This window comes from Macrobrachium nipponense, chromosome 6, assembly GCF_015104395.2.
Source record: "Macrobrachium nipponense isolate FS-2020 chromosome 6, ASM1510439v2, whole genome shotgun sequence".
Lineage (NCBI taxonomy): Eukaryota > Metazoa > Arthropoda > Malacostraca > Decapoda > Palaemonidae > Macrobrachium > Macrobrachium nipponense.
Genome location: NC_061108.1, coordinates 98517211 through 98542801, shown reverse-complemented (window position 1 = coordinate 98542801; position 25591 = coordinate 98517211). Strand labels below are relative to the sequence as shown.

The window sequence follows — 25591 nt, the reverse complement described above, 5'->3', positions numbered from 1 at the left end:
TTCAACACCCGTGGGACAACCTCTTCGCCTATGCCTTTCCCAGTTCAGCCTGATTCGCAAGGTGATCAGTCGAGCACTGGTCATCCCGAATCTCAGGATGATCCTGATGGCTTCCAAATGGTCACAAGCCATTTGGTATCCGGACCTGCTGGCTCTTCTCGTAAGAGAACCGAGAGAGATTCCCCATTGGCACAACCTTCTCGCCCAGCCACACGTCGAGAGGTACCACCGAGCAGTCCAGTCTCTACGTCTTCACGGCTGGCTGTTATCCACCTTCTCTTGCGAACGAGAAGCTTTTTCGTTGCGCAACAACAGAGATGGCTGGAAACGTCCGTCAGTCCTCTGCAGCTGTGTCACCAGGGGAAGTCGGCCGTCTTCGGTGGTTGGTGTCGTAGACGGGGCCATCTCCTCTCAGAGCCACTCTTCAGCAGGGAGCGGATTTCCTCGTTTTTCTTCGCCGAGGAAGCTCCTCTAAGTTCCCACAGTCAAAGGATACAGAGCCGCCTTGTCGCTCCTCCTGAAACTGACGGGATTGGACATCTCGAACTCGTTCGAGATCTCCTTGCTTAGTAGCAGCTTCCAAAGGTCTTGCCAAACCAGGGAACTCGAATGAACCTCGTCTTGCTGGACCTGACATCGGCGAAGAGAGTACGGGAACGTCATGCAGATAATGATGTAGATGAGATGCTGCTTTGTCCTGGGAGGACGCTACGGCGCTATCTGAAGAGAACTCGACACCTCGGGCCTGAGTGTCGACGCCTCTTCGTTAGCAATGGGGTCAACAAGAAAGAAGTATCAAGACACTCTTTCGTCCTGGCTGCGTGAGGTTCTTCAGGGAGGGCGTATGAGGCTGATGGTAGTGACGACATCCGTACGTCCCATCCGAGAACTCATGAAGTTAGAAGTATTGGCCCCTCGTTGGCGTTTCGTAAGAACTTCTCCGTGGCGCAGGTATGGAAGGCAGTGGTCTGGTACAACCAGACCACCGGCAACTTCCTTATACTCTTGGATATTGCCCATAGTCCTTGGATCGGTTTCCTTAGGACCCGTGGTGGCTGCTCAATACGTCGTCTAGCGAACCCAGACCCTAGCAGGCTGAACAGCATCGAGTCCTGGTGTGACTGTATGAATAGATAGTAAGGAGGAAGTGACTGGCTTCTCTTTCTATCTTTTCTTCCTCTCTACCTGTGGGTAGAGGGATACGGTCATCACCCTGCTGGATAAGGACGAGATGCCGGTGAGCTATACGACAGAGCCCCATCCTATCCCTTGCACGAGGGACGGGAGCAGAATATCCACCACTTCCTTCTACAAGGGGGGGAAGTGGATGCCTACAAGAGTCAAAACCATGACTTTAACTTTGCTCCTGTACAGGAACAAGTTCTTACATTGCTGGTACGAAGAGATGCGCATGCCCTCTCTTAGTACTCGGTCCAGAGGTCTGACCATTGATCCTGCGGTGCACACCCCGATCAATCGGACAGAGGCTTGGATCCCTCCCTCGCTCTTACGACCAGGGAGGCTTCCAAGGTTGGGCGAACACCAGTCTGTTCACAAAAGACTCAGATTCCACCCACCAAGAAGTGAGTCTTCCTATTGTAAAAGGACCGAAGGTTTGTATGCCGTGTCGGAACAAATGACAATTTGTCCAAAATTGCATTTTTCCTAACTATACAAACCTGAGGTCCTTTTACACATAGCCCCACCTCATGCCACCCCTCACTCTGCAGTTTTTGCTTGGGCCAAAAGCAAAAGTGATTTGTTTACCTCCCAGTCGCGCGCGCGCGCCTGTCGGACAAGCAGTTAACTACCGAACCCCTTGTTCGAAAGCTTACGACCTATCCAGCTGCCGCTAGTACCTTCCTATTGTAAAAGGACCTCAGGTTTGTATAGTTAGGAAAAATGCAATTTTGGACAAATTGTCATTTCGTCAACATATTGTGATATATGAAAGCCCCATACGAACTAAAATAAGCATGTGAGCTCTTCGTAAAATATGTTTTCAAGGCAGTTTTGAAATCCAATATGGCGGCTACATTTTGCATGGACGGTTCTCATCAGTGACGGCCACCATCTTTCCCCAGCCTTCCCAGCACTCATTTGAACAATGTTAGCGTATGTATGTAACGTTTATTGATCTTACTCAAGATTGTAGTTGTAATCAGCACAATAAAACATTTTGTTGCCTATATTAGTGAAAGTATGAAACTTGTTATTCCCGGGGTTATGGTTTGAACTGAATTCATTCTTACCTTGTAATCGGCGGTTTTTATCCTTACTGCTATCACAACTGAAACTCCACAGTGCTTATTTGATTGTTATTATACACATTTTGGTCTCAGTTCACTCCACATTGCACTTTAAACCCATTGCTGTTCCTGGTTTCTAAGCGCGCGCGCCATAAACACAATTACGAACAGCAGACGACGAAACTGCAAAGTTTTATTCCCTAAACTGTTTACTTTACTCGTTATTTAGTTTAAATTTACTTTATTTAAAAATTTTGATTTAATTCATGTATATTATCATTTTTTTGCAACCAAATTACCCCGAAAAATTACAGATATTTCTAAAGTAGATAAAATCAAATGTTTCTAACGTTTTCGTACATCTGGCTGCCGAAAACCATAGAGGAACGAATACGGAAAAGTGCAGAGGAACGACTACGTTTTTTTTTTTTTTTTTTTTTTGTTTTTTTTGTTTTTGCTAGCACTTTTCATTGATTTCAGTCTTTATTAGTATTTTGAATTTTTTCTTAATAATCGTATGCCAGAAATAAAGTAACCTTTAATGTTGCATGCTAAGAATGGCAAAATTATCGTTGCCACATTAGTGGAGGCTTCACACATACGCCGTTCCATTATTATAAACTGTTTCCATGAATTCTAGTTGTCATAGTAATGCAATAATGATAAAATTGCTTTAATATTTATGTATATATACTTCCAATACATAGCCTAATTTCACCAATTTCAACGTTTTGTGTGTAGTCTTATACCCAGTTTGGAGGGTCAACACATACCGAATGGCAACAGAGAGAGAGAGAGAGAGAGAGAGAGAGAGAGAGAGAGAAAGGAAGGCGGAGAAACGAAGAAGAAAAGAAAGAAGAAAGGGATGGCGGTGGAGGGGGGTGGGGAGAGGGTAGGTGGAGCTTTATACACGTGTTCGTATCCATTTCTTCTGCATAATGGAGTTTTTTGTCTCTTGGTACAAGGACAAGTGTCGTTATTCTTTACGATTAGTGATTCACGATACCCTCATAAATTACGGCACTGGGTGTAATGCACTATAGCAAAATCTCGTTCTGTTACGAGTGTTCGTTACAGAAATAGGTATTGCCCAAAAACGTGCTTGCACTGTCTCTGAAACCCATAGTAGACATGCTGCTTAGTTGTCAATCAAGTTTTTATAACCAAGTATTTTTTACAAGCTAGCTATTGAATAAATTTGTATTTTTCTCAGTCAAAACATATGCCCCTCAATGCTAAACTTTCCTCTTTTAAAACGACTTTCTGGTCATTGCAAATTCGGCCCATAATTTCTTATGGTGCGAAAACAGACAGAGGCCCATGGACCGAAAACAATTGCGTCACACTACGGCGATAATCCAGCAGTAAAACATCTTCATATATCCAAAAAGTAAATAATAAAGATATATATGCGCATTACGATTATAACAATTACATGTATAGCTGATAACAATCTGCATGAATAACTGGTAAACTGTTCTGCAATGACAGTTGAGTATAGCAATTATTTACAATAGGTACGAAAGTCAAGATGTCGTGACGTCATAATACAGAACTTAAAAGAACGTTCTAATTCAGAAAAATAATTACTTAAATTTGAGTCAGAGTCGAGTTACTTTTTCAATAACGAATATTTTCAAATTAATCATCATAAATATGTAAAATATTGATGTTTTACTACTTATTTAAAAATTAGCTAAGAGCACGCTTCTCGTCATCTACCAAAACAGCTGTTTACTCCTGGCTTCTTCTTGGTGAGAAATCGTGTTTCGATTGTTGTGATAAAAGTGCTCAGCGTCTGTGGGTACAAGTGGTGTGCGGATTTATCACAGGAAATGGAAAGTTTGTTGACACAAGCGACTCCATAAACATCGAGATGGCGTCAATCTTCGAAACATTTTTAGTTGTAAGTAAAAAATTTTTAGTTGTAAGTAAAAATTTCTAAAGCGTTTTGGTGAGATTTCCACTGCCGTGGGCGCCATTTTCAGTACCCTCTGTTTAAATCTTAAAATTTGGCCTTAATTTCTAACTTTGAGAAAATACTTACTTCGAAAGGAGAGTAGAGGTCTTTAGCTCCGTTTTTCACCAAGAAGAAGTCGCGACTGATGCCCATCTCCGGTGTCAGGACGCATTATAATGTACTTTTTCGGAGGGTGGCAAGCGTTGAATGTAGGTGGCCTAGTTGGCCTGCTGTGATATTCTACCCTATTCGTTATTGAAAACTACCCCAGTATCCTTACCTGGTGGGGGACCCCTCCCCGTGACCCCCCTTACACAGCCATATTAAATATAAGAGAGCCTGAAACCCTTTGTGTACTTACTTAGGTTGGAGGGTAAAAGTGAGCTGCCATCTTGAATGCATGGAGCCAATGATCCAATACTTTAAAATGCAATTTAAAAGAGGGGAGCACCTGTCGATTCGTCGGGCAAGAGTACCGTCTGCTAGAGAATCGGCGGACAGATACAAACTAGATGGCAGATGTGTGTTTTGGCACGATTATTGAAAACGTACAGTAATGGGATAACCAAAAGTCTATAAAAACGGTAAAGGGGGAAGTTTTGGGAACCGGGGTGTTTGGGTGGGGAAGCCACCGACGCGGAAATGAACATGGAAATAATTAGTTTTAGGTGAAAATGTGCCGAAAAACGGTATTGGGAAACTGGTTTTTTTTTTGGGGGGGGGGGGGGTTTTTTTTTTTTGGGGGGGGGGGGGAGAACAGATGACAAAATTTCACACTAGGAAATCCACAAAACGGCTGTGTGGTTGACCCCCTACTCTACATTCGGAGACCGAACATATGGGCTGTTAGCCTAAGCAAAAGTTTGATCACGAGATGCATAAAGAACGAAAACAAGAGACCCACATAACTAAAAATGACCCTAACCAAACGAACCCACCTAACCCTACTTAGAACGGGTGGCCAACACTTTTCGTTGGCCTACTTTGGAAAAAATAGAGAAATGACCAAAAAATCAAATAAATTAGGTTTGAAGATTCTTGGCAAGCTCGTATGTTCTGGCAAGGGAAAAATGCATAGAACAAAAAAGCAAAAAAAAAAAAAAAAAAAAAAAAAGTTTCTGCGCGGTCGGACGGCGCTTCGCGCCTTACTGACATTTGTAAAAAATCTTGGCAGGCTCGTATGTTCTGGCAAGAAAAAAAGGCTAGACCAAAAAAAAAAACCCATAAATTAGTTTCGGCGCGGTCGGACGGCGCTTCGCGCCTTACCAACATTTTTAAAGATTCTTGGCAATCTTGTATGTTCTGGCAAGAAAAAAAGGCATAGACCATAAAAACAAAAAAAATGAGTTGGCGTCGTCAGACGGCGCTTCGCCCCTTACCGACATTTTTAAAGATTCTTGGTAAGCTCGTATGTTGTGGCAAAAAAATGCACGGACAAAAAAAAAGTTTTAGTGTGGTTGGACTGCGCTTCGCGCCTTACCGACATTTTTAAAGATTCTTGGCAAGCTCGTATGTTCTGGCAAGAAAAAATGCATAGACCAGATAAAAAACAAAAATATGAGTCTGCGCGGTCAGACAGTGCTTCACGCCTTACCGACATCTTTAAAGATTCTTGGCAACCGACATCTTTAAAGAATCTTGGCAAGATCTTATGTTCTGGCAAGAAAAAATGTGTAGACCCGAGGAGAAAAAAAAAAACTAGGTTCGGCATGGTCGGACGGTGCTTTGTGCCTTAGCGACATTTTTAAAGATTCAGGGCAAGCTCGTATATCCTGGCAAGAAAAAGTGGCATAAAATGAAAATAATAATAAAAAAAAAAAGTTAAAAACTGGACTTGCCTTAGTTGGGTTGGAAATCAGAATCATTGGACATGTCGGACGGGTTGAATCTTCCTCTCTTCGGGGCTGGATGGCGTGATGATGGCGGGATCTGGCCGGATGAAATTGGGGAAACAAACACTAGTGATTTGAACGGAACCGTTTGGGAGGAGCGATCTATCGATGATTGTTGTGTTTCAGTGGAATTAGACCGCATTTAAACGGGTGTTGAAAGTACTCTATTTAACGGATAAGCACGTTTAACATTCTAAAAAAGCTTTGAAAGGACAATCTACATTTGAAAGGTAACACTTCTTAATGCAATACATGGAAAAATATGAATTATACAAATTTTTTATGGTTCCACTTCTAGGCAAAACATTACGTTTCAAGACCCGCCATGTGGATTCTATCATGTTTGTGTGTATGCGTGTATCGCCGGGATCAGCAAAATATAGGGAGTGATTTACGTTTAGGTGTGTTTTGAAATGCTGACTTAAAGTGTGGTATGATTTCCAACAATCTGAAGTTATGGTTGACTCTGGATGTATGGTTTCGATTGAAATTGGGAGAAGTGTTTCTGCCGATCTATCGGGAACAACTTGAAAGAATGTGTCCTTTGTTTCGCAATCAATCCCGCCTAGTACCCAACAACCATCAACACGTCTACCTTTATGGAATTTTCGGATCTTGTAAAGATGAATAACCCCAGGGTGCTCTTTAAAGTTGAATAACCCCATAATCAAACTTGTAAAATTGATTAACCCATTGTTTGAATCAAGTGAAAAAAGTGATGGAAACGGAAACAAAAGTAAAAATGCAGAACATTTATTTATAAATATAAATGCAAGTAAAAAGTTAAAGTAGAGATGTAGATGAAGATCAGAGGATATAATCCATAACTAATTTAATTTGTATTGGTCAGCGATAACACCGCTAAAAGCATAAAACGTATTAGTACTATTTCTTTCACGCCACATATACTCTTGCAGATACGAGTTTAAGAATGCTCGTTTACAGCCATGCATGCTTTCAATATGTGCTTTTATTTTATTCCAGTAGCTCTCGATTGCTTGCGTGTGCACACCAGTAGTCTTATCAACAAAGTTGATAGAATGATTGACAGTATTATGTGACAGACCTAGTTCTTTTTCAATATTACAATAAGCTTTCCACTGGATCACTATGTATAATTGTTTGAGGGTAAACGACTTTCCTAATTATTGGCAATTGTGTAAGTGCGTTCCGAGAGACTACTTTTTCCATGTATCCTAACGACGGTGTCGTTGAGGTATCCACAATACCAAAAACCCATAGGGGTGTGCTTGGTGCCCGTCCTCTGTGAAATTTTGGTTTGTGTGAGAAGCAAGACTTGTCAATCTCTACCGTTACACCAGATCCACCTAGCTTGATTGGATTGTTTTCGAAGTATTGAGAACACCTCACGACAGAAATTGTGGATATCAATCACAGTCACTCTTGAAAGATTCAGAAAATTAACGGACTGAGTTACACTTGTTTGCTCGTACCAAAAGAAAATAGCTTCCACCCACTTCTGCAACGAAAGTTTGGAATGGAAGAAAAATGAATTACAAATACTTTCATATTGCTTATATTTCTCACTCTTTAAACTGGCACTTCCATGCATATTTATTGTAATACAGAACGGTTAGTCCATTTCATATTCTTATCACAGTGCTTGCACTTCAACTCTCTTCTTAAAATTAGTCCATGCCGCTTCATCCAATTTATTACGGGAAGAGGATCTACCAATAAAGGTTTAACAATGTTCTGATAAAGAGCACGATCACGATCCATTTCGAGGGTGTTATACTTTTCTAATGAGTCCCTTCTTGCTTTGTTACATAATAGGAAACAGAATTTGAAGGGAAAAAAGGCAATGCTAATGACCACCCGACTAAAACGAGCGAAAACAACTAATAACAAACTCAAGTATAAACAATCTCTATAAACAGCTTGTAAAGCGACCACAACGAATAACTACCTTGAAGTCTAAATTACCCTATAACTACCTTGTAAAGATGAATAACCCCAGGGTCCTCTTGTAAAGTTGGGAGCGCTTACAGTTTAGTTGCCCACGGGTTTTGTCTGCTAGGGAATCGGTGGAGCAATACAAACAAGATGGCGGGCGGTTTGTTTTGGCGCAAGGTTTGAAAACGTGTATTGTCAGAAAACCCAAAAACCTAAAAAAATGATAATGGGGTACCCTTTTGGGAAGGAAAATAAATATCGAAGAATGTAAAAAAATGGAGGTCCTACAGATTAGTTGGGCAAGGTTAAAAATATCGAAAAATGTTAGAAAAAAAAATTATCTCCTACAGATTAGTTGGGCAAGGGTAAAAATATCAATATAAAAAAATTGGAGCGCCAACAGATTAGTTGGGCAAGGGTAAAAATATCAATGTAAAAAAATTGGAGCTCCAACAAATTAGTTGGGCAAGGGTAAAAATATCAAATAATGTAAGAAAAAAAGTGGAGCTCCAACAGATTAGTTGGGCAAGGGTAAATATATTGAATAATGTAAAATAAAGTGGAGCTCCTAAAGATTAGTTGGGCAAGGGTTTAAATATCGAAGGGAATCGGCGGACTAATACAAACAGAATGGCTGCCGTTTGTTTTGGGTTCAGTTCGGGTCGGCTGCGAGAACTACTTACCTTGGTGGAGTGATTAAAGACCGGGCAAAATGTTGTTACGCGGCCCGGGCAACTAAACTGTAATCAACCCTAAAGTTGAATAACCCTATAATCAAACTTGTAAAGGTGAATAACCCCAGCGGACCCTGGGGTTATTCATCTTTACAAGATCCGAATTTTCTCTTCCCAAATTTGGATTCGTCAATTTCCGTGATGTGTCCTTGCCCTCCGATTTTCCGGTTGTCCTGCACCAAAATCTCAATACAAACTTCCCGGCAGAAATTGTACCAATCGACTATGGTATGGTCAGAACTGATATTCAAAGTCATCCGTACATATTTCTTGGGAAGTTCGTAAATCCAGCAATGGATCAAGCCTAATATAGTCTTGTCGGATAGGTGTGACCCAGAGAAGGAGGAGCCAATTGCTTTCAGTTTCCGACAGCGTCGGATGTTACACCGCCACTGGAAGGTTTCGCCATGCTTGACCAGGCAGATTGTGCCTTCTTCACACTGATAGCATTGACCGCTAAAATTGCCAATAAGGCCACTTTTCATTAAAAATATAAGTAATGACCTTTCGTCACTACAAAGAACTCCTAAATCCATTAATGTGACCGGATTGGCGGCGGCAAAGTGTTGGTGAGTGGGATGGCACGAGGACATATAACCACTGAGGAGGTCGCATGGCTTTTTAGGTCTGGGCACACGAGGTTGTCAGCTGTTTTGGGTGGAACTGCTTACCTTGGCAGAGGGATTGGCATCCTGGGCAGAAGGAGTTATGAGGCCTGCCCAACGAATATACAGACTACCCAAAGTAGGCAAGAGCCAAGTATCCAACTAACTGATCCTTTCGACAACTGTATTGAGGCAACAGATTCTTCAAATCCTGCCACCGCCTCTCAGTATATTAGTATGAGCTCCAGTGTGCGGGTCCACAAAGTTCAAGGAGTGGTTGACTCTTAAATGAAGAAATCCCTCCTCATTTAGGCAATCATATGCCTTCCAACAGTCGGAAATGATGGTAGTGCGGGGTTCTACATAATCCCTTAACAGTGTTAAAAGTGTCATTTTGTCCCTACTCTACAGGAACAGCAAAGAAATCTCTCTTCTCCCTGCAAATCCCCCCAAACACCCACTGGCCTGCCACTACTCTTCTTACATTATATTTTTGCCTTCCAAATTTGCTCTCATCAATTTCAAGAGTTTTGCCTGGTCCACCAATCTTACCTTTCCGACTCGATGCCCAATGCACAATAACCTCATTTATGAATGCACCAATCATTTATAGTTTTGTGAGAAATTCTTAATTCATTTTCAACAAATTTGTAACTAAATTTAACACCAATATAATTATATACAAGTAACAAATTAGATTCTATATATCTAAATGAGACTTTTCAAACCAAGTTCCCTTAAAAATGATACGTAAAAACTACACCTTTTTTTTTTCACTTCTTGTTTTTCAATACAACATGCCTTCTGTCACACTGAAATGCTTTTTTGTTAATATCAAGTCAGCACTTAGAACAACCACAGGTGGGGCAAATAGTGGCACTTTCACTTTTAATAACATCGTGATCTTGGCAGTACTTTATTATTCTTTCGATGTTACCACAATAATGCAAAACAAAATTTTATAATTTAAATAACAATTGAGACAAGAACATGGGAGAAAATCCACAGAAATTGATGTCATTAGATGGTAAAAGAGAAACCGCTCTAGAAGTTGAAGGTTCACACACTTCCATGGCTCTCAAAAGACTGAAAAATTAGCGGTGGAAATTGTGTGAAGTGTTAGTTTCCTAGTAAAACTGTCACCTGATTGGGTATTTAAGTCAAATGTTTCTAGTTTTGTTAAAATGCTAGTTCCAAGTAAAATGTGGATAATCATCGTTGGTTAAAAACTATGACGTTTGGGCGACGACTTGCTACGTAGAATACAGTCAATATGTAATTATGACATAATCTATGTTTTTAACATACAATTGAACAAACGAGAGCTCAGTCTGAAGAGGAATTTGAGAGTTATGAAGTTGAGGGACTTGGTTTTTTTTCAGGTGGGTCAAATTTAATTTTTATTTTTAAACCACTTCTAGACCTAGCGCCGCTTAGATTTATATATCAGACAAAACCTTGGACTTACCTCTTTTTAGTGAAAGTACTTAAATTTGAAAACTTGCTGGCGAAAAAAATTATTGTATAAAACAGGTTTCCCACGCTTATGAAGAGATTAAGTAACATATTTTAAGAACGTTGGCAAGCCCCCGTATTTCAGTGGAAATATCAAACCTTTTGGGGTTTTACCTAGGCTATATATACACACATATATATACATTATATATATACACACACACATATATATATATATATATCTAATAAAAGGAGCCCATAAAAACACCAAAATATAGAGAAAAAAGTACTATATTTCAGAGACTGCTGTCTCCCTCTTCAGGTAGATGAATGAGAAAAAGTTACAGAAAGGTGGTATTATACCAAGAGGTCCATCCACAAAACAAGCCAATTTAAGTCACCCCGCTGATAATCTTCCTTTAATCTTCTTAAGGTTGGTTGAATGAAGAGGTTGCGATCGTGTCCGAAATCCATGCTCCTTTTGAGATGTTCATTACTGCTCTCTTTTATTAAGGCCGATTCCATCATTTGACTCTTGTACCGGCAGTTGCTGCTATAAATTACACGTGACAAATTCCAGTTTATTCTATGGTTATGTTCATTTATATGGTTGAAAATAGCAGAGTTCTGTTGTCCATACCTAACTGACCGTTGTGTTGTATTAATCTCTGGGGAAGGATTTACCTGTAAATCCGATGTAAGATTGGTCAGTCCTGCATGGGATTTCGTATACCCCAGAGTCCTTTGGAGATGCCTTTTGTTGGACGTTAATCAGGGATTTGGCTAAGGTGTTTGGGTAAGTAAATACAAAAGGGTTCGATTTTCCGAAGGGATTGGTTATTCTCTTAAATCGTGTCCAGGTGGGGAATTATTATTTTATTGTTGGGTGTATCTCTGGTCTTGTCTTTAGGGGGTCGGTAGAAAATTACGTTTGCTTTGTGAATTGCTTTCTCAATTATATGGTCAGGATATTTTAAAGACGAAAGTTGCTTGCGAATTAGTCAAATTCTTTTTCCAGGAATTCTGGGGAACAAATTCGTAAGGCTCTTAAGAACAAGTTACTAGCTACACCTATCTTGATAGTACTGCGTGATAGCTAAAGTAGTGAATGTATGAAAGTGAGAACGTTGGTTTTCTGTATATGGTGAATTTGTATTCTGTCGTATCTCTGATTATTAAAACATCAAGAAAAGGAATTTTGTTGTCTGTTTCCCATTCAACTTTAAATTTGATGCTGGGCACTAATGTGTTTAATTTCGCGAGGAATTCATTAAAATTGCCCCACCTATTATCCCAAAATGTTAGGATATCATCCACGTATCTCATCCACAGCATGTTTTTGGGTTTTATTGCATTTATTACTGTAGTTTCAAAGTATTCCATGTACAGATTGGCTAGAAACAGGACTTAAAGGACTACCCATACTACACCCGAATTTTTGCTTGTAGAATGATTCCCCGAATGAAAATACGTTATTAGATGCACATAATTCAACTAGCTTTATTATTTTGTCAAGCGCCAAAGGGAAATGATCTGAATAGGGGATAATTTTACCCTTAAAAACTGAAGAACGTCCTGTACTGGTACTTTAGTGAACAGGGAATCTCGTCAAGGCTTAAAAGTTTTATGTTGTGAAGTGGTATAGTGCTTCTCTGAATTTGTGACAAAAATCTTCCGAATGTTTAATGTGACTGGGAGAAAAGGTGCCTAAAAAAGGGGAAAGGAGGCCAGCTAACCATTTAGAAATTTTGTAATTGAAAGCTCCGGCACATGAAACGATGGGTCTGAATGGAAGATTGTCTTTGTGAGTTTTGGGAAGGCCATAAAAAATAGGGTAATTTAGGATTATTACTTAAATTTCTCTAATAGTTCAATACTCTTTTTGTCTTTGCCAATTAATCTTACTTTCCGAAAAAATTCTGTGGGAACGTTTTGGAGGGGAGTTTCGTCAGTTTTTCGTATGTGTTTGTGTCGCTAAGGAGCTGGTTGATTTTGTCAAGGTAGAAGTCTTTGTCCATTATTACGATTTTGCCGTCTTGTCGGATCTACTTATTATAACATCTAACTTTTTTAGCGAGTGGATGGCTATCATGAATCTGCGAGGAACAGGATATTTCTTATGTAAATCAGTTAAAGCATTAGTAACACTCCTTTTAAACATATCTCTTCACGGTTGTAGTTTTTGTCAGATATGAATTTATCAAAAGCACTATGAAGTCTAGGTTGTTTTTGCGGTCTGGCATAAGGGCGAAGGATAAGCCTAAATTTAAAACTAAATGTTGATTTACAGTAAGTTGGATAAGTTTAAAACTTTGTCTTGTTGTTCAAGATTATTCCACGCACTATTGTCTATTAGGTTATTTAACTTGCGTAGAAGTCTGTTGGAATGAGTCACGCTATTATAGGCAGCAATGTCGGAACAGAATGAAATCAGATACCTGTATATGTGGTCCGTAGTGAGGAGGCGAAGATTAGACTGGGGTTCCATATATCACTCTGCGTAGTATGAAGATGTCGTTTTTCGTATCGGTGATTCTTTCCTCCAGGAAAATCTTGTGTGAGAGAGGGAAGGGGTCCGATTGCTGAGTCCATCTCCCGAATCCGTACATTTTTTGGTAGTACTTGCTCTTTGAGGCATTCTTCTAAAAAGTGTTTTTGGTTTTTCAGCCGGTGTAGTCTGATCAGTTCTTTCTCAAACTTGCGAAAGTTTGAGAAAGAACTGATCAGACTACACCGGCTGAAAAACCAAAAACACTTTTTAGAAGAATGCCTCAAAGAGCAAGTACTACCAAAAATGTACGGATTCGGGAGATGGACTCAGCAATCGGACCCTTCCCTCTCTCACACAAGATTTTCCTGGAGGAAAGAATCACCGCTACGAAAAAACGACATCTTCATACTACGCAGAGTGATATATGGAACCCAGTCTAATCTTCGCCTCCTCACTACGGACCACATATACAGGTATCTGATTTCATTCTGTTCCGACATTGCTGCCTATAATAGCGTGACTCATTCCAACAGACTTCTACGCAAGTTAAATAACCTAATAGACAATAGTGCGTGGAATAATCTTGAGCAACAAGACAAAGTTTTAAACTTATCCAACACCCCCCTTACTGTAAATCAACATTAGTTTTAAATTTAGGCTTATCCTTCGCCCTTATGCCAGACCGCAAAACACCTAGACTTCATAGTGGCTTTTGTATTAAATTCATATCTGACAAAAAACTACAACCGTGAAGAGATATGTTTAAAAGGAGTGTTACTAAATGCTTTAACTGATTTACATAAGAAAATATCCTGTTCCTCGCCAGATTCATGATAGCCATCCACTCGCTAAAAAAGTTAGATGTTATAATAAGTAGATCCGACAAAGACGGCAAATCGTAATAATGGACAAAGACTTCTACCTTGACAAAATCAACCAGCTCCTTAGCGACACAAACACATACGAAAAAACTGACGAAAAATCCCTCCAAAACGTTCCCACAGAATTTTTTCGGAAAGTAAGATTAATTGGCAAAGACAAAAAGAGTATTGAACTATTAGAGAAATTTAAAGTAATTAATCCTAAATTACCCTATTTTTATGGCCTTCCCAAAACTCACAAAGACAATCTTCCATTCAGACCCATCGTTTCATGTGCCGGAGCTTTCAATTACAAAATTTCTAAATGTTAGCTGGCCTCCTTTCCCCTTTTTTAGGCACCTTTTCTCCCAGTCACATTAAACATTCGGAAGATTTTTGTCACAAATTCAGAGAACACATATACCACTTCACAACTAAAACTTTTAAGCCTTGACGTAGATTCCCTGTTCACTAAAGTACCAGTACGGACGTTTCTTCAGTTTTTAAGGGTAAATTATCCCCTATTCAGATCATTTCCCTTTGGCGCTTGACAAAATAATAAAGCTAGTTGAATTATTTGTGCATCTAATAACCGTATTTTTTCATTCGGGGAATAACATTCTACAAGCAAAAATTTCCGGGTGTAGTATGGGTAGTCCTTTAAGTCCTGTTCTAGCCAATCTGTACCATGGAATACTTTGAAAACTACAGTAAAAATGTTCCAATAAAACCAAAAAGCATGCTGGGGATGAGATAACGGGGTGGATTGATATCCTAAACCATTTTGGGATAATAGGTGGGGCAATTTTAATGAATTCCTCGCGAACATTAAACACATTAGTGCCCAGCATCAAAAATTTGTAAAGTTGAATGGGGAAACAAGACAAACAAAATTCCTTTTCATGATGTTTTTAATAATCAGGGAGATACGACAGAATACAATTCAACCCATATACAGAAAACCAACGTTCTCACTTTCCTACATTCAACTTTACTTTAGCTATCACGACAGTACCTATCAAGATAGGTGTAGCTAGTAAACTTGTTCTTAAGAGCCTTACGAATTTGTTCCCCAGAATTTCCGTGGAAAAACGAATTTGAACTAATTCCGCAAGCAACTTTCCGTCTTTTAAAATATCCTGACCATATAATTGGAAAGAAAGCAAATTCACAAAGCCAAACGTTTAATTTTTTTTTTTTTTTTTTTTTTCTCATACCGACCCCCTAAAGACAAGACCAAGAGAATACACCCAACCAATAAAATAATAATTCCCCCCACCTGGAAACCACGATTAAGAGAATAACCAATCCCTTCGGAAATCGGAACCCTTTTGTATTTACTTACCCAAAACACCTTAGCCAAATCCCTCCTTTGAAATTAACGTACCAAACAAAAGGCATCTCCCAAATAAGGACTCTGGGTATACGAAATATCCCATGCCAAGGACTGTTGACCAATCTTACATCGGATTTACCCAGGTAAATCCCTTGCCCCAGAGATTAATACCAACACAAACAACGGTCAGTTTAGGTATGGGACAACATAAACTCTGCTATTTTCAACCTATCGAAATGAACATCAACCATAGAATAAACTGAATTTGTCCACGTGTAATTTATCGCAGCAACTGCCGGTACAACAGAGGTCAATGATGGAATCGGCACTTAATAAAAGAGAGGCAGTAATGAAACATTCTTCAAAAGGAGGCATGGAATTTCCGGACACTATTCGACAACCCTCTTCATTCAACCAACCCTTAAGAAGATTAAAGGAAGATTATCAGCGGGGGGTGACTTAAATTGGCTTTGTTTGTGGATGGGAACCTCTTGTATAAACATACCACCTTTTCTGTAAACTTTTTCTCATTCATCTACCTGAAGAGGGAGACAGCAGTCTCTGAAATAGTTAGTACGTTTTTCTCTATATTTTGGTGTTTTTGTTATGGGCTCCTTTTTCTATTAGATGGAATTCTGTTGTTACCAGAACATTGTTTACCAGTTCAAAATATATATACCCTATATATATATAATATATAGATACATATCTCTAGTAATATATATTAAAATAGTATAGTTATATATATATATATATCAATATATAATATATATATACACAACATTATTCTATATATTATATATATATATATATGTGTGGTGTGTGTTGTTTTGTTATCTATATTATATATATATATATAAATAAAGGTTTTTTTTCCACGAAGGAAAAAAAGGAAAACATGGAAAAAAGAGTTAGCCGAGTACTCGGCCTAACTCGGTTTTTTCATTTTTTTCCTTTGTGGCAAAAAAAAACCTTTCTTTATTACATAGCATTCACGTTTTTATATAACTTCGTGATCAAGTTATAACATTACCATTATATACATACATTATACACCTCAGCAACCTCCTTTCTGAGAATGTGGTTTGACATGCTAGGCTGTATAGGAAGTTGCATGAGTCAGCTTTCCCCTGTTCATATACTATTTGACTTGATTATTTATTTTTTGCTAGCTGTGTTCTTTTGGAGGGAGGGAACTTGGTCTACCTTGGCTTTAAAAAGAATTTATACACTATGTCACTCCTTTTGTATTGAGAGGAGTCTGTTTATTATTGAGATGTTGTATTTTTAGATTCTAGACAATTTTTAAAAGTTACAATTCCATAGGTTTTAGCTGTTTTGACATCTTTCATAACTTAATATTTTGTTGAAAAGGTAATTTTAATGAGAAAGCTGATGCCTTTTAAAATGCTGACAGTATTAGTATACATACAAGTGTTGTTGTATCAGTGTTAATGTAGTTCCAGGAAAGTTTTAATCACCTTGTCTTTTTTCCTCCTTAGTTACCGCTATTGCAAAAACAAACCGTACCCCAAGTCACGTTTCTGCCGTGGTGTACCAGATCCCAAGATTCGTATCTTTGATTTAGGAAGAAAGAAGGCTGATGTAAGGGAGTTTCCACTTTGTGTCCATTTAGTGTCAGATGAATATGAACAACTTTCATCTGAAGCTCTTGAGGCCGGCCGTATCTGTGCCAACAAGGTGGGTTTTGCAGCTTTAATAACTTGAAAGTACGTAATAAAGACCATGCAGCAGTTTTAAATATAATAAGAGAGATCTGACTAAGTAAAATACTTAGTACAGCTAGCTTAATAGGAATTGATCCATGGATTTTACCATTTACAGAAACTCGCTACTGTAAAGTGTAAAATCTCCCACACTTAAGCCAGATGATCAGATAGTGTTGATCATCACCATAGTGTGGGTATAGTATAACAACTTCATACACATTGCTAACCTAGGTTTTTGTAATGATTTACTAGTTGTAACAAGATATCACTGTTTTCCCATTGGTGCTGTTCAAAGCAAACTAGTTAGTGTTATTTTTATCATTGTGTTATTGATGTTATCACTGTAAAAAGTAAATTAATGCCTTGGATACATCATACATTTGAGTAGTTGCCTGTAGTTGGGTTGCTGGTCTGTGAATGAATATTTAATGTAGTTAGTATATTTATTTAACTCTTTCCCTTGTCTCAGCTACTTGGTCAAGGTGGTTGTTTGGTAAGGTTGTTTGGTAACCGGAATATTGGTAACAAATAAATCCCATGAACATTTTTGGATCTTTGGTTTTGTAATGACTGCAAAAATAGCTTTTAAAACAGTAAGCTGTTGCAGTTCATCTCTAGATTGTGTATTTTTTCCTCCATTTACATAAGCTCAATTTTAGTAAAATGCTTGATTGTTGATTAGTGAAGATTAGAAAGATTAGACAAATGAAAGACAGGCTTAGGAATATTTTTGTTTGCTCTCCTGTAAAATGAAATATTTTGCATTTGAGGTTGGCATTATTCATAAAGGTGTACACATACAAATATCAACACAGGCACCTAGTAACAAATGCCAAAAGTATGTTGTTAACATGTAGGAAATGTTCACTGTATCTGGTGTGAAGTGTAGAAATGAGCATAATTTGTCAGAGAATGGAATTGTGTGGTTTTGGGTGAGAGAGGGAGAAGACCATGGTAAAAGTGGGTTTACTGATACTTGGTGGAGGTTTTTAGGCTTCACCAAAGTAAGCCACATAAATAATTAACATGAAAAATTGTTGAAGTCATGCTAAATTGGTTTAGGCTTCCTAGGATGTTTTCTGGCGCATAAATTAGCTTATGCAAGTGTTGCATGTAGAGTGGAGTTGATATGAAATTGATCTAACACTACTTCTAGTGCTTTTTGTTTCATTTTTATTTTATTTTTTTAAATTAATTTTTTTATCTGGTAGTTTTTGTCCTGTTGTTGGAAAAGGACGTGAGGATAACTATGCCATAGGTTTGTTATAGAAAAATAGTTGTTAATTACTATAAGATATGTAAATGTTATTTGACAACTTTTTCAGTGTCATGTTTAGTTCTTAAGGAAGCCTAATCTTGTCAGAAGTATTTACATTTGAAAGATTTGTTTTGATGTAACTTCAAAGGTTTGGCATATTCTGAAATGTTTAAAATTGAAAACTGTAATTGCACTGGAAAGGAATCCTGTAAATAGCTGTAACATATACTATCCTGAATTGTAGATAATCATAGAAATGTGATTTAAAAATGAAAATTAAATGAGAACTTTTAGGATTACAGTATTGATTTATAGTGGGGTGCACATTTCTGTATTTTTCAAATAAAATTTGCTAGGAAGGTTGGTAATGTTTAGTTTTGGATTTAATGGGTTTGCATGAAAGGCCGAGTTGAAGTGAATAGAGAAATTTGGAATCTTATAATACATGAGGTAGAGAAAATTGGAATCATAAAATAAAATACAGTAATTAAAATTAGGAATAGCAGTGAATTTTTATTTTAAATGTACAACCCACTTTTTAAGCTGGTAGGGTAAATTAAGAAATCATTAGTACTCATTTTTAAAATTTAGGCAAATCTTGTCTATATTCAAAAGTTAGTAATCTAATGTGCTGGAATTATATGGTTATCATTATTTATTGGGTAAACTATTTGTCCGTGCAGGTAATACTACATTACATTCAAGGGGCCATGCAGATAATACATTTCATACAAGGGGGGAGGTACTAAAGCCTTCTTGAGTGTTTGTACTATTATGTTCAATGGATTAAATGTTTTAGGTTACGTAGCATTATTTGGTAACTGTAGAGTGGTTTATATAAACACTATGCATAATCAAAAACAAAGTTATCAACAATCAAATACACTAGGAAGGCAGGAAGACTTTCATTTAGAATAAACCTGGGAGGTAGGAAAAGTATAAAAACAAATAATGAGACACAAGTATTCTGCCAACAATCAAATTACCAGGAAACTCGGAAAAGTACTGTTTATATGTCATTTAGCTGGAATGTTTAGATGATTGCTTAAAGGGACAGAAAATTTATGAAATAGTCGATTGCTTGAAGTAGGGAATGGAAGCAAATTGAAAATGTTTGGAAATGCACAACCCACTTTTTAAGCCGGTAGAGCAAATATTTTTGTTTGTATCTATGGTCTAATGGTGGGGATATTAATGTAAGATTTGTGTAGTGCTTTTTCTAGTGAAAAGGCATAAGAAATCCTTTGTACACAAAATTAGGCAATGGTTTTACTTGCCTCTTGAATCTTGTTTCAATGAGTAATCTAATGCGCTAGAATTATATGGTTACCACGATTTTATTGGGTGTAAACTACTTATCCATTCAGATAAATACATTACCACATTCATTGAGAGGTATTAAGTCTACTGTGAGAGTTTGTATTCTGATTAATAAAAAATAAAAATTTTTGTTACTTAAAAGATTATTTTGTTACTTATAAGATAAAATGTTTTGTTACTTGGCAATATTTGATAACTGTAGAGTGGTTTATAGAAACTAAGCATAATGTAAAACAGGTATGGCCACACTTTCAGAAGAATTAAAGTTTAAATGTGGTTGAGATATTTTCAAGTGGTGTTACAGAAAAAAAATATACTGGGAAGACAGGAAAAATATATTCTTTAGAATATACCCAGGAGATAAGAAAAGTATGAAAAGAAATAATGCAATAAGACATGAGTATTCTTCCAACAATCAAATTACCGTGAAAACCGGAAAAGTACAATTTATTTAAGGTCATTTAGTTGAAATATTAAAGTTGAATACTTTAAGGGCAGAAAATTTATGAAATACATAGTCGATACTTGAAGCAGGGGATGGAACCAAATAGAAAATGTTTAGCAATGCACAACCCACTTTTTAAGCCGGTAGAGCAAATATTTTTGTTTGTATCTATGGTCTAATGGTGGGGATATTAATGTAAGATTTGTGTAGTGCTTTTTCTAGTGGAAAAGCATAAGAAATCCTTTGTACAGAAAATTAGGCAATGGTTTTTCTTGGCTCTTAAATCTTGTTTTAATGAGTAATCTAATGCGCTAGAATTATATCGGTACCACTGTTTTATTGGCAAAACTACTTGTCCATGCAGATAATACATTCATTGGGAAGTATTAAACCTTATGTAAGTGTTTGTATTATGTTAAAAAGTAAAATGGTTTGGGTTACTTATCTGTGTTTGATAACTGTACAGGTATGACCACACTTTCAGAAGATTTTGTTTAAATGTAATTGAACTATTTTCAAGTAATTATCACAAATAAATTGTTGAGAATATACCTGGGAAATAGGAATAGTATGAAAAGAAATAATGCAATAAGACATGAGTATTCTGCCAATAATCAAATTACCAGGAAAACCAGAAAAGTCCAGTTTATTGAAGGTCATTTAGCTGGAATATTATAGATAAATGCTTAAAGGACAGAAAATTTTTCAATTCATTGAATACTTGAAGCAGGGAATGGAACCAAATTGAATGTCTGGAAATGCACAACCCACTTTTTAAGCCGGTAGAGCAAATATTGTTGTTTGTATCTATGGTCTAATGGTGGGGATATTAATGTAAGATTTGTGTAGTGCTTTTTCTAGTGGAAAAGCATAAGAAATCCTTTGTACACAATTTTTAAGAACAATGGTTTTTCTTGACTCCTCTTAAATCCTGTTTGTTCATACGCAAACAAACCTTTGGAAAATTTGTCGTTTTAATGACAAGTAATTTTAATATCTTTTGCAGTACTTGGTAAAGAACTGTGGTAAAGATCAGTTCCACATCCGTGTCAGGCTTCATCCCTTCCATGTCATCCGAATCAATAAAATGTTGTCGTGTGCTGGTGCTGATAGGTAAGTAAAGGATGTAAATTTCAGGATTTCCTTTTTGGTTAATGCTTAGCCGATGGAAATCTTGTCACATTTCATCTCTCACTTCATGATTTTTAATTTTTAGTTCATATGTGGCCTTTCCTATACAAGTTTCTGAGCCTTTATTGGTCTTGTCTTGGAACTTTTTAGAAAAAAAACTTCACCTTCTCATGTTTACTGAAACCATCTGTTGCCTTTTGATCTCTTGTGTATTTTCCTGTCTCTGGACACTCCTTTCTGCTACTTTACCACAGTTGCTCAAAATTCTCATTTTCTGTGTTCTTGGCCATTTTCAGAAGTAGTCCAGATAATCAGAATTGTTAGGACAACCTATTCCAAATGAACAAGTCATTAATAATCTTGTCATGTACGGACTCGGTTTATAAAGTTTTATTGATTAACATTGAGTTTTTTTATGGGGAGATAACGTTTTAATTGCTTTTAATTAGGAGGTAGCATGTTAATTGTTACTGTATAATATTCCATTATACTGTATAACATTAATATTCCAGTATTGAAAACTGTGCTTGAATTCCTCTTGAGTTTTCTTAAGTTGTTGAGACTGTAAACTGATTCAGTCCTACTTTTCCCTTCTGCCTTGTTATTTTTGTTTTAAGTAGCAATGCGTAAGGCCAGAAGCATTGCACTTCAAGGGAGGTGATGTTTGAGGACCCTGCTCCTCTTACACTGGTGATTGAAATTTTAAGGATTCACACAATTTTAGTGATGTTTTGCATTGAGAATAACATGATTTTTTTTTTTTTTTTTTTTTTTTTTTAATTTGGAATTTTAACTTTTTTTTTTTTTTTTTTTTTTTTTTTTTTTTTTTTTTTTTTTTTTTTTTTTTTTTTTTTTTTTTGTTTTTTTTTTTTGGGTTTTAAAAAACTAAGTAGTAGATTATTGGTGTTAAAATATGTCACCTTTTTGGTTAAATATACTTTCAAACACGAGTGGTTATCAAAGGGTCGCTGTTAGTTTTTTTTAATTAAACACCCGTCACAGGCCCATTAGGGGTGTGGTTCAGGAACTGAAAAGATAGTGTGTTGTTTCACCAAGAGGAAAAAGTTCTTTACCAGTATAGTTCATCTTTTTGCAAGTATAGTTGAATTGTGAAAAGTGCCAGTACGTGATATATGAATTGGTAGTGTGCTGTATGGTAACGAGTTTTTGCCCCAGTTATAGCTTAGTTGAGCATCAAGTATGCTTATTAATTAACTAGTCTAATTTCTCTCTCTCTCTCTCTCTCTCTCTCTGTGTGTGTGTGTGTGTGTGCGCGCGGCGCGCGTCCACTTATTCCAAGTTGAGAAAAGGAAGATAATGTACTTTTTACTGTGACCTATCTTTAAGGGTGCATGTACTGACACTGGTTTATTTTGAAGATTGCAGACAGGTATGCGAGGTGCCTTTGGTAAGCCCCAAGGCACTGTTGCACGTGTAAGAATTGGTCAGCCCATTATGTCTGTAAGGACCCATGATCGTCATAAGGCTCCTGTAGTCGAGGCACTGAGACGAGCAAAGTTCAAGTACCCCGGTCGTCAGAAGGTTAGTGGAATATGTTGGTGTATTGGTGTGTTGATTTATTAAATAAAGATGCCAATACTGGAATAAGACTAGGGTAAATTTTGTAAGATAATAAAATTTATCCTTAATGAATTTTCTTTTAATTGGTTCAAATAATAATGAATAAATTTTCTTTTAAAGATCTACATCTCGAGGAAGTGGGGCTTCACTAAGTTCGATCGTGAGGATTATGAGGAAATGATGGCCATTGGCCGCATTGTTCCTGATGGTGTCAGTGTCCAGTATCGCCCAGAGCATGGACCTCTAGATAAATGGAAGAGAACTCAGTTAGAATTGGCTGGGCTTGCTTAAGGCAAATTCCATTAAAGGTAAAGGATGAAGTGAAAATGGGTTTTAATTCTTATCCTTTATAGTTTAGGTTTAAAGCTATTTGGTATTAAAAAAATTTAAAAAGCTGTTGTGATTAAAAAAATATCTAGGCCTCTAACAGTGAAATCTTGTAATGAAATGTTGATTGCAAAATGTAGGGGTCCATATGAAGGAAGGTGCAGTTGAGTGAGGAATTGCAGTACTAAAACAACCTCAACATTTGGTACTTTTGTCTCTAGCTACAGCATTCTGACTGTATGTATATTCATCCATTAGTTCAGCAAAAGTTGAATTATATATTTATACCCAGTTTGAACAAATTAATTTGAGATAAGATGAACAAGGCTAAATTTGAACACTTCTGTATTGAAGGCAAATTGAAAACAGTTTAACTGCCTTGGATTGTTGACCTTGAAAACATGTTGATTTGTGACAGGATGCTTGTATTGGAACTACCCAATCCTCACTTGATTCATACATGATATAAGGAACTTCAAAAGTAAATGACTACAGGACTAGGAGTAGTACATTGTAAATACATTCTGTAATCAGCACAATCGATTTTCTGCTGCAATTCAAATAGAAGTAACAGGGTTCCTGTGTTGTATACGTTCAAGGGTAATGGTACTCATTCTGGGCTTTAACTTTCTGTGGTTATAGACACCTGCTGCTGCAAGGTGCTTTACCGAGGCCATGAACTGCTGGAATTTGGTGCAAACTACTTGGTAGAACCAGCAGATGGGAAAATTTGCTGTTATTAACATGAATAGTATACCAGTTGGGAACAGTGGACTTTGGGAGAAAAATGTTTTTTAACGTGTAGGATACATTTTAAGTAGAATTAAGCTACTTGCCAGTAAAGGTCGGTGGCCGTGAGTTCGATTCTCGGGGCATTCCATTGAGGAGTGAGAAATTGTAATTCCGGTGGTAGAAGTTCACTCTCGACGTGGTTCGGAAGTCGGGTAAAGCCGTTGGTCCCGTTGCTGAGTAATCGCTGGTTCCATGCAACATAAAAACACCAAACAAACTTACCAGTAAAGGTGCCTCAATGCTGTGGTCAGTTTGGTCTTTACCTGCCACCTTGGTGACTGTCGGAGGTGTGTATTTCTGGTGATAGAAGTTTACTCGATGTGGTTCAGAATTCGTGTAAAACTGTTGATCCTGTTGCTGCATAACCACTGGTTCCGTGCAACGTAAAAACTAAACAAACAACTTACCATTGGCTTAAGGATATGATTGCAGTAGGTCTATCTGATTAACAAACAAAAACAAAAATGCTTCCTACCTGGTCACATTACTTGTGATAAGTTAGGAAGAAAATGGCATGTTGAGTGCCATAATCAACATGAAGTTGAACTGAGATCACAGTTGAATAATTATGAATATATGCTATCAGGAATGTAAGTGTCAATCAATGCCTGAGTATACCATTTGCACTGCAAATTAAATTAGTATATGAAGATGGTTCAAGTGTAGAAATAGTGTTAGTCTTTTGCCCTTATAACATCAAAGAAACTAGCCCATAAAGCATGTTAAGCTGCAGGTACTGTTATGTTACTATTAATGATTATGTAACAAAAAATCCATCATATAATCAATAAAGACAGGGTTGTATGGACTAATGCCCCACATAGTAATGACTTGGAAGGGTCAAGTCGTTGCAATATGTGCCTCAGTGGTGTGATCAAAATGGTATTGACTTGCCACCTCATTGACCACAAGTTAGTTTCTCCGGTATTCCATTGAGGTTTGAGGTGTTAGATGTTTATTTCTGGTGATAGAGAGGTTCACTCTTGGCATGGTTCGGAAGTCGTATAAAGCCGTTGGTCCCATTGCTGAATAACCACTGGTTCTGTGCAACATAAAAACATGCAAGCAAACATACTTTGCAATATGGAAATAATCAAGTCGTATAAGAATGAATTATTTTGACAATTTGGTGAATAGATCCAAACCCTATGCGTATGGACTAATATTTAGCAGTTGACATGAATTTGCAAAATATAAATGACAAATTCAGGCTAGCTCACTGAAAATTTAATAAATTATTAATGTAATTTTAAATTTAACAGTGAGCAATAATTAGAAACTCAGGTGAGTTTGCTTTACTGGTGACCATCAGGACTAATCCAGAAGTAAGTAGTAGAAAATTGTGGTCTTTGTATGCAAAATTGTACTGTGCACACTAAGAAGTGAAGCATACAGTAATTGGATACTGAGGCTCCAGCACCAAGCAAAAAAATTTGAAATTTGTTGGTTTGATTATTATTAAATAAGTAAAATCTCAACTTGGAGTTAATCCTTTAGTCTGGCCCCCT

At 37.3% G+C, this 25591-nt stretch overlaps 1 protein-coding gene across 4 annotated transcripts in view; it reads left to right on the top strand.

Moving 5' to 3' along the window:
• The window catches only part of LOC135216430 (large ribosomal subunit protein uL16-like), a 30602-nt gene extending 7311 nt beyond the window's left edge, over nt 1–23291 (top strand). For all 4 annotated transcript variants that reach the window (XM_064251794.1, XM_064251792.1, XM_064251791.1 and 1 more), the window contains exons 3-6: nt 17002–17200; nt 21259–21365; nt 22763–22925; nt 23085–23291. In XM_064251794.1, the coding sequence (XP_064107864.1) occupies nt 17002–17200; nt 21259–21365; nt 22763–22925; nt 23085–23255 (640 nt within the window). In that variant the 3' untranslated portion in view covers nt 23256–23291. The remainder of the gene's footprint in view (nt 1–17001; nt 17201–21258; nt 21366–22762; nt 22926–23084) is intronic.
• Nucleotides 23292–25591: the final 2300 nt, after the last annotated feature.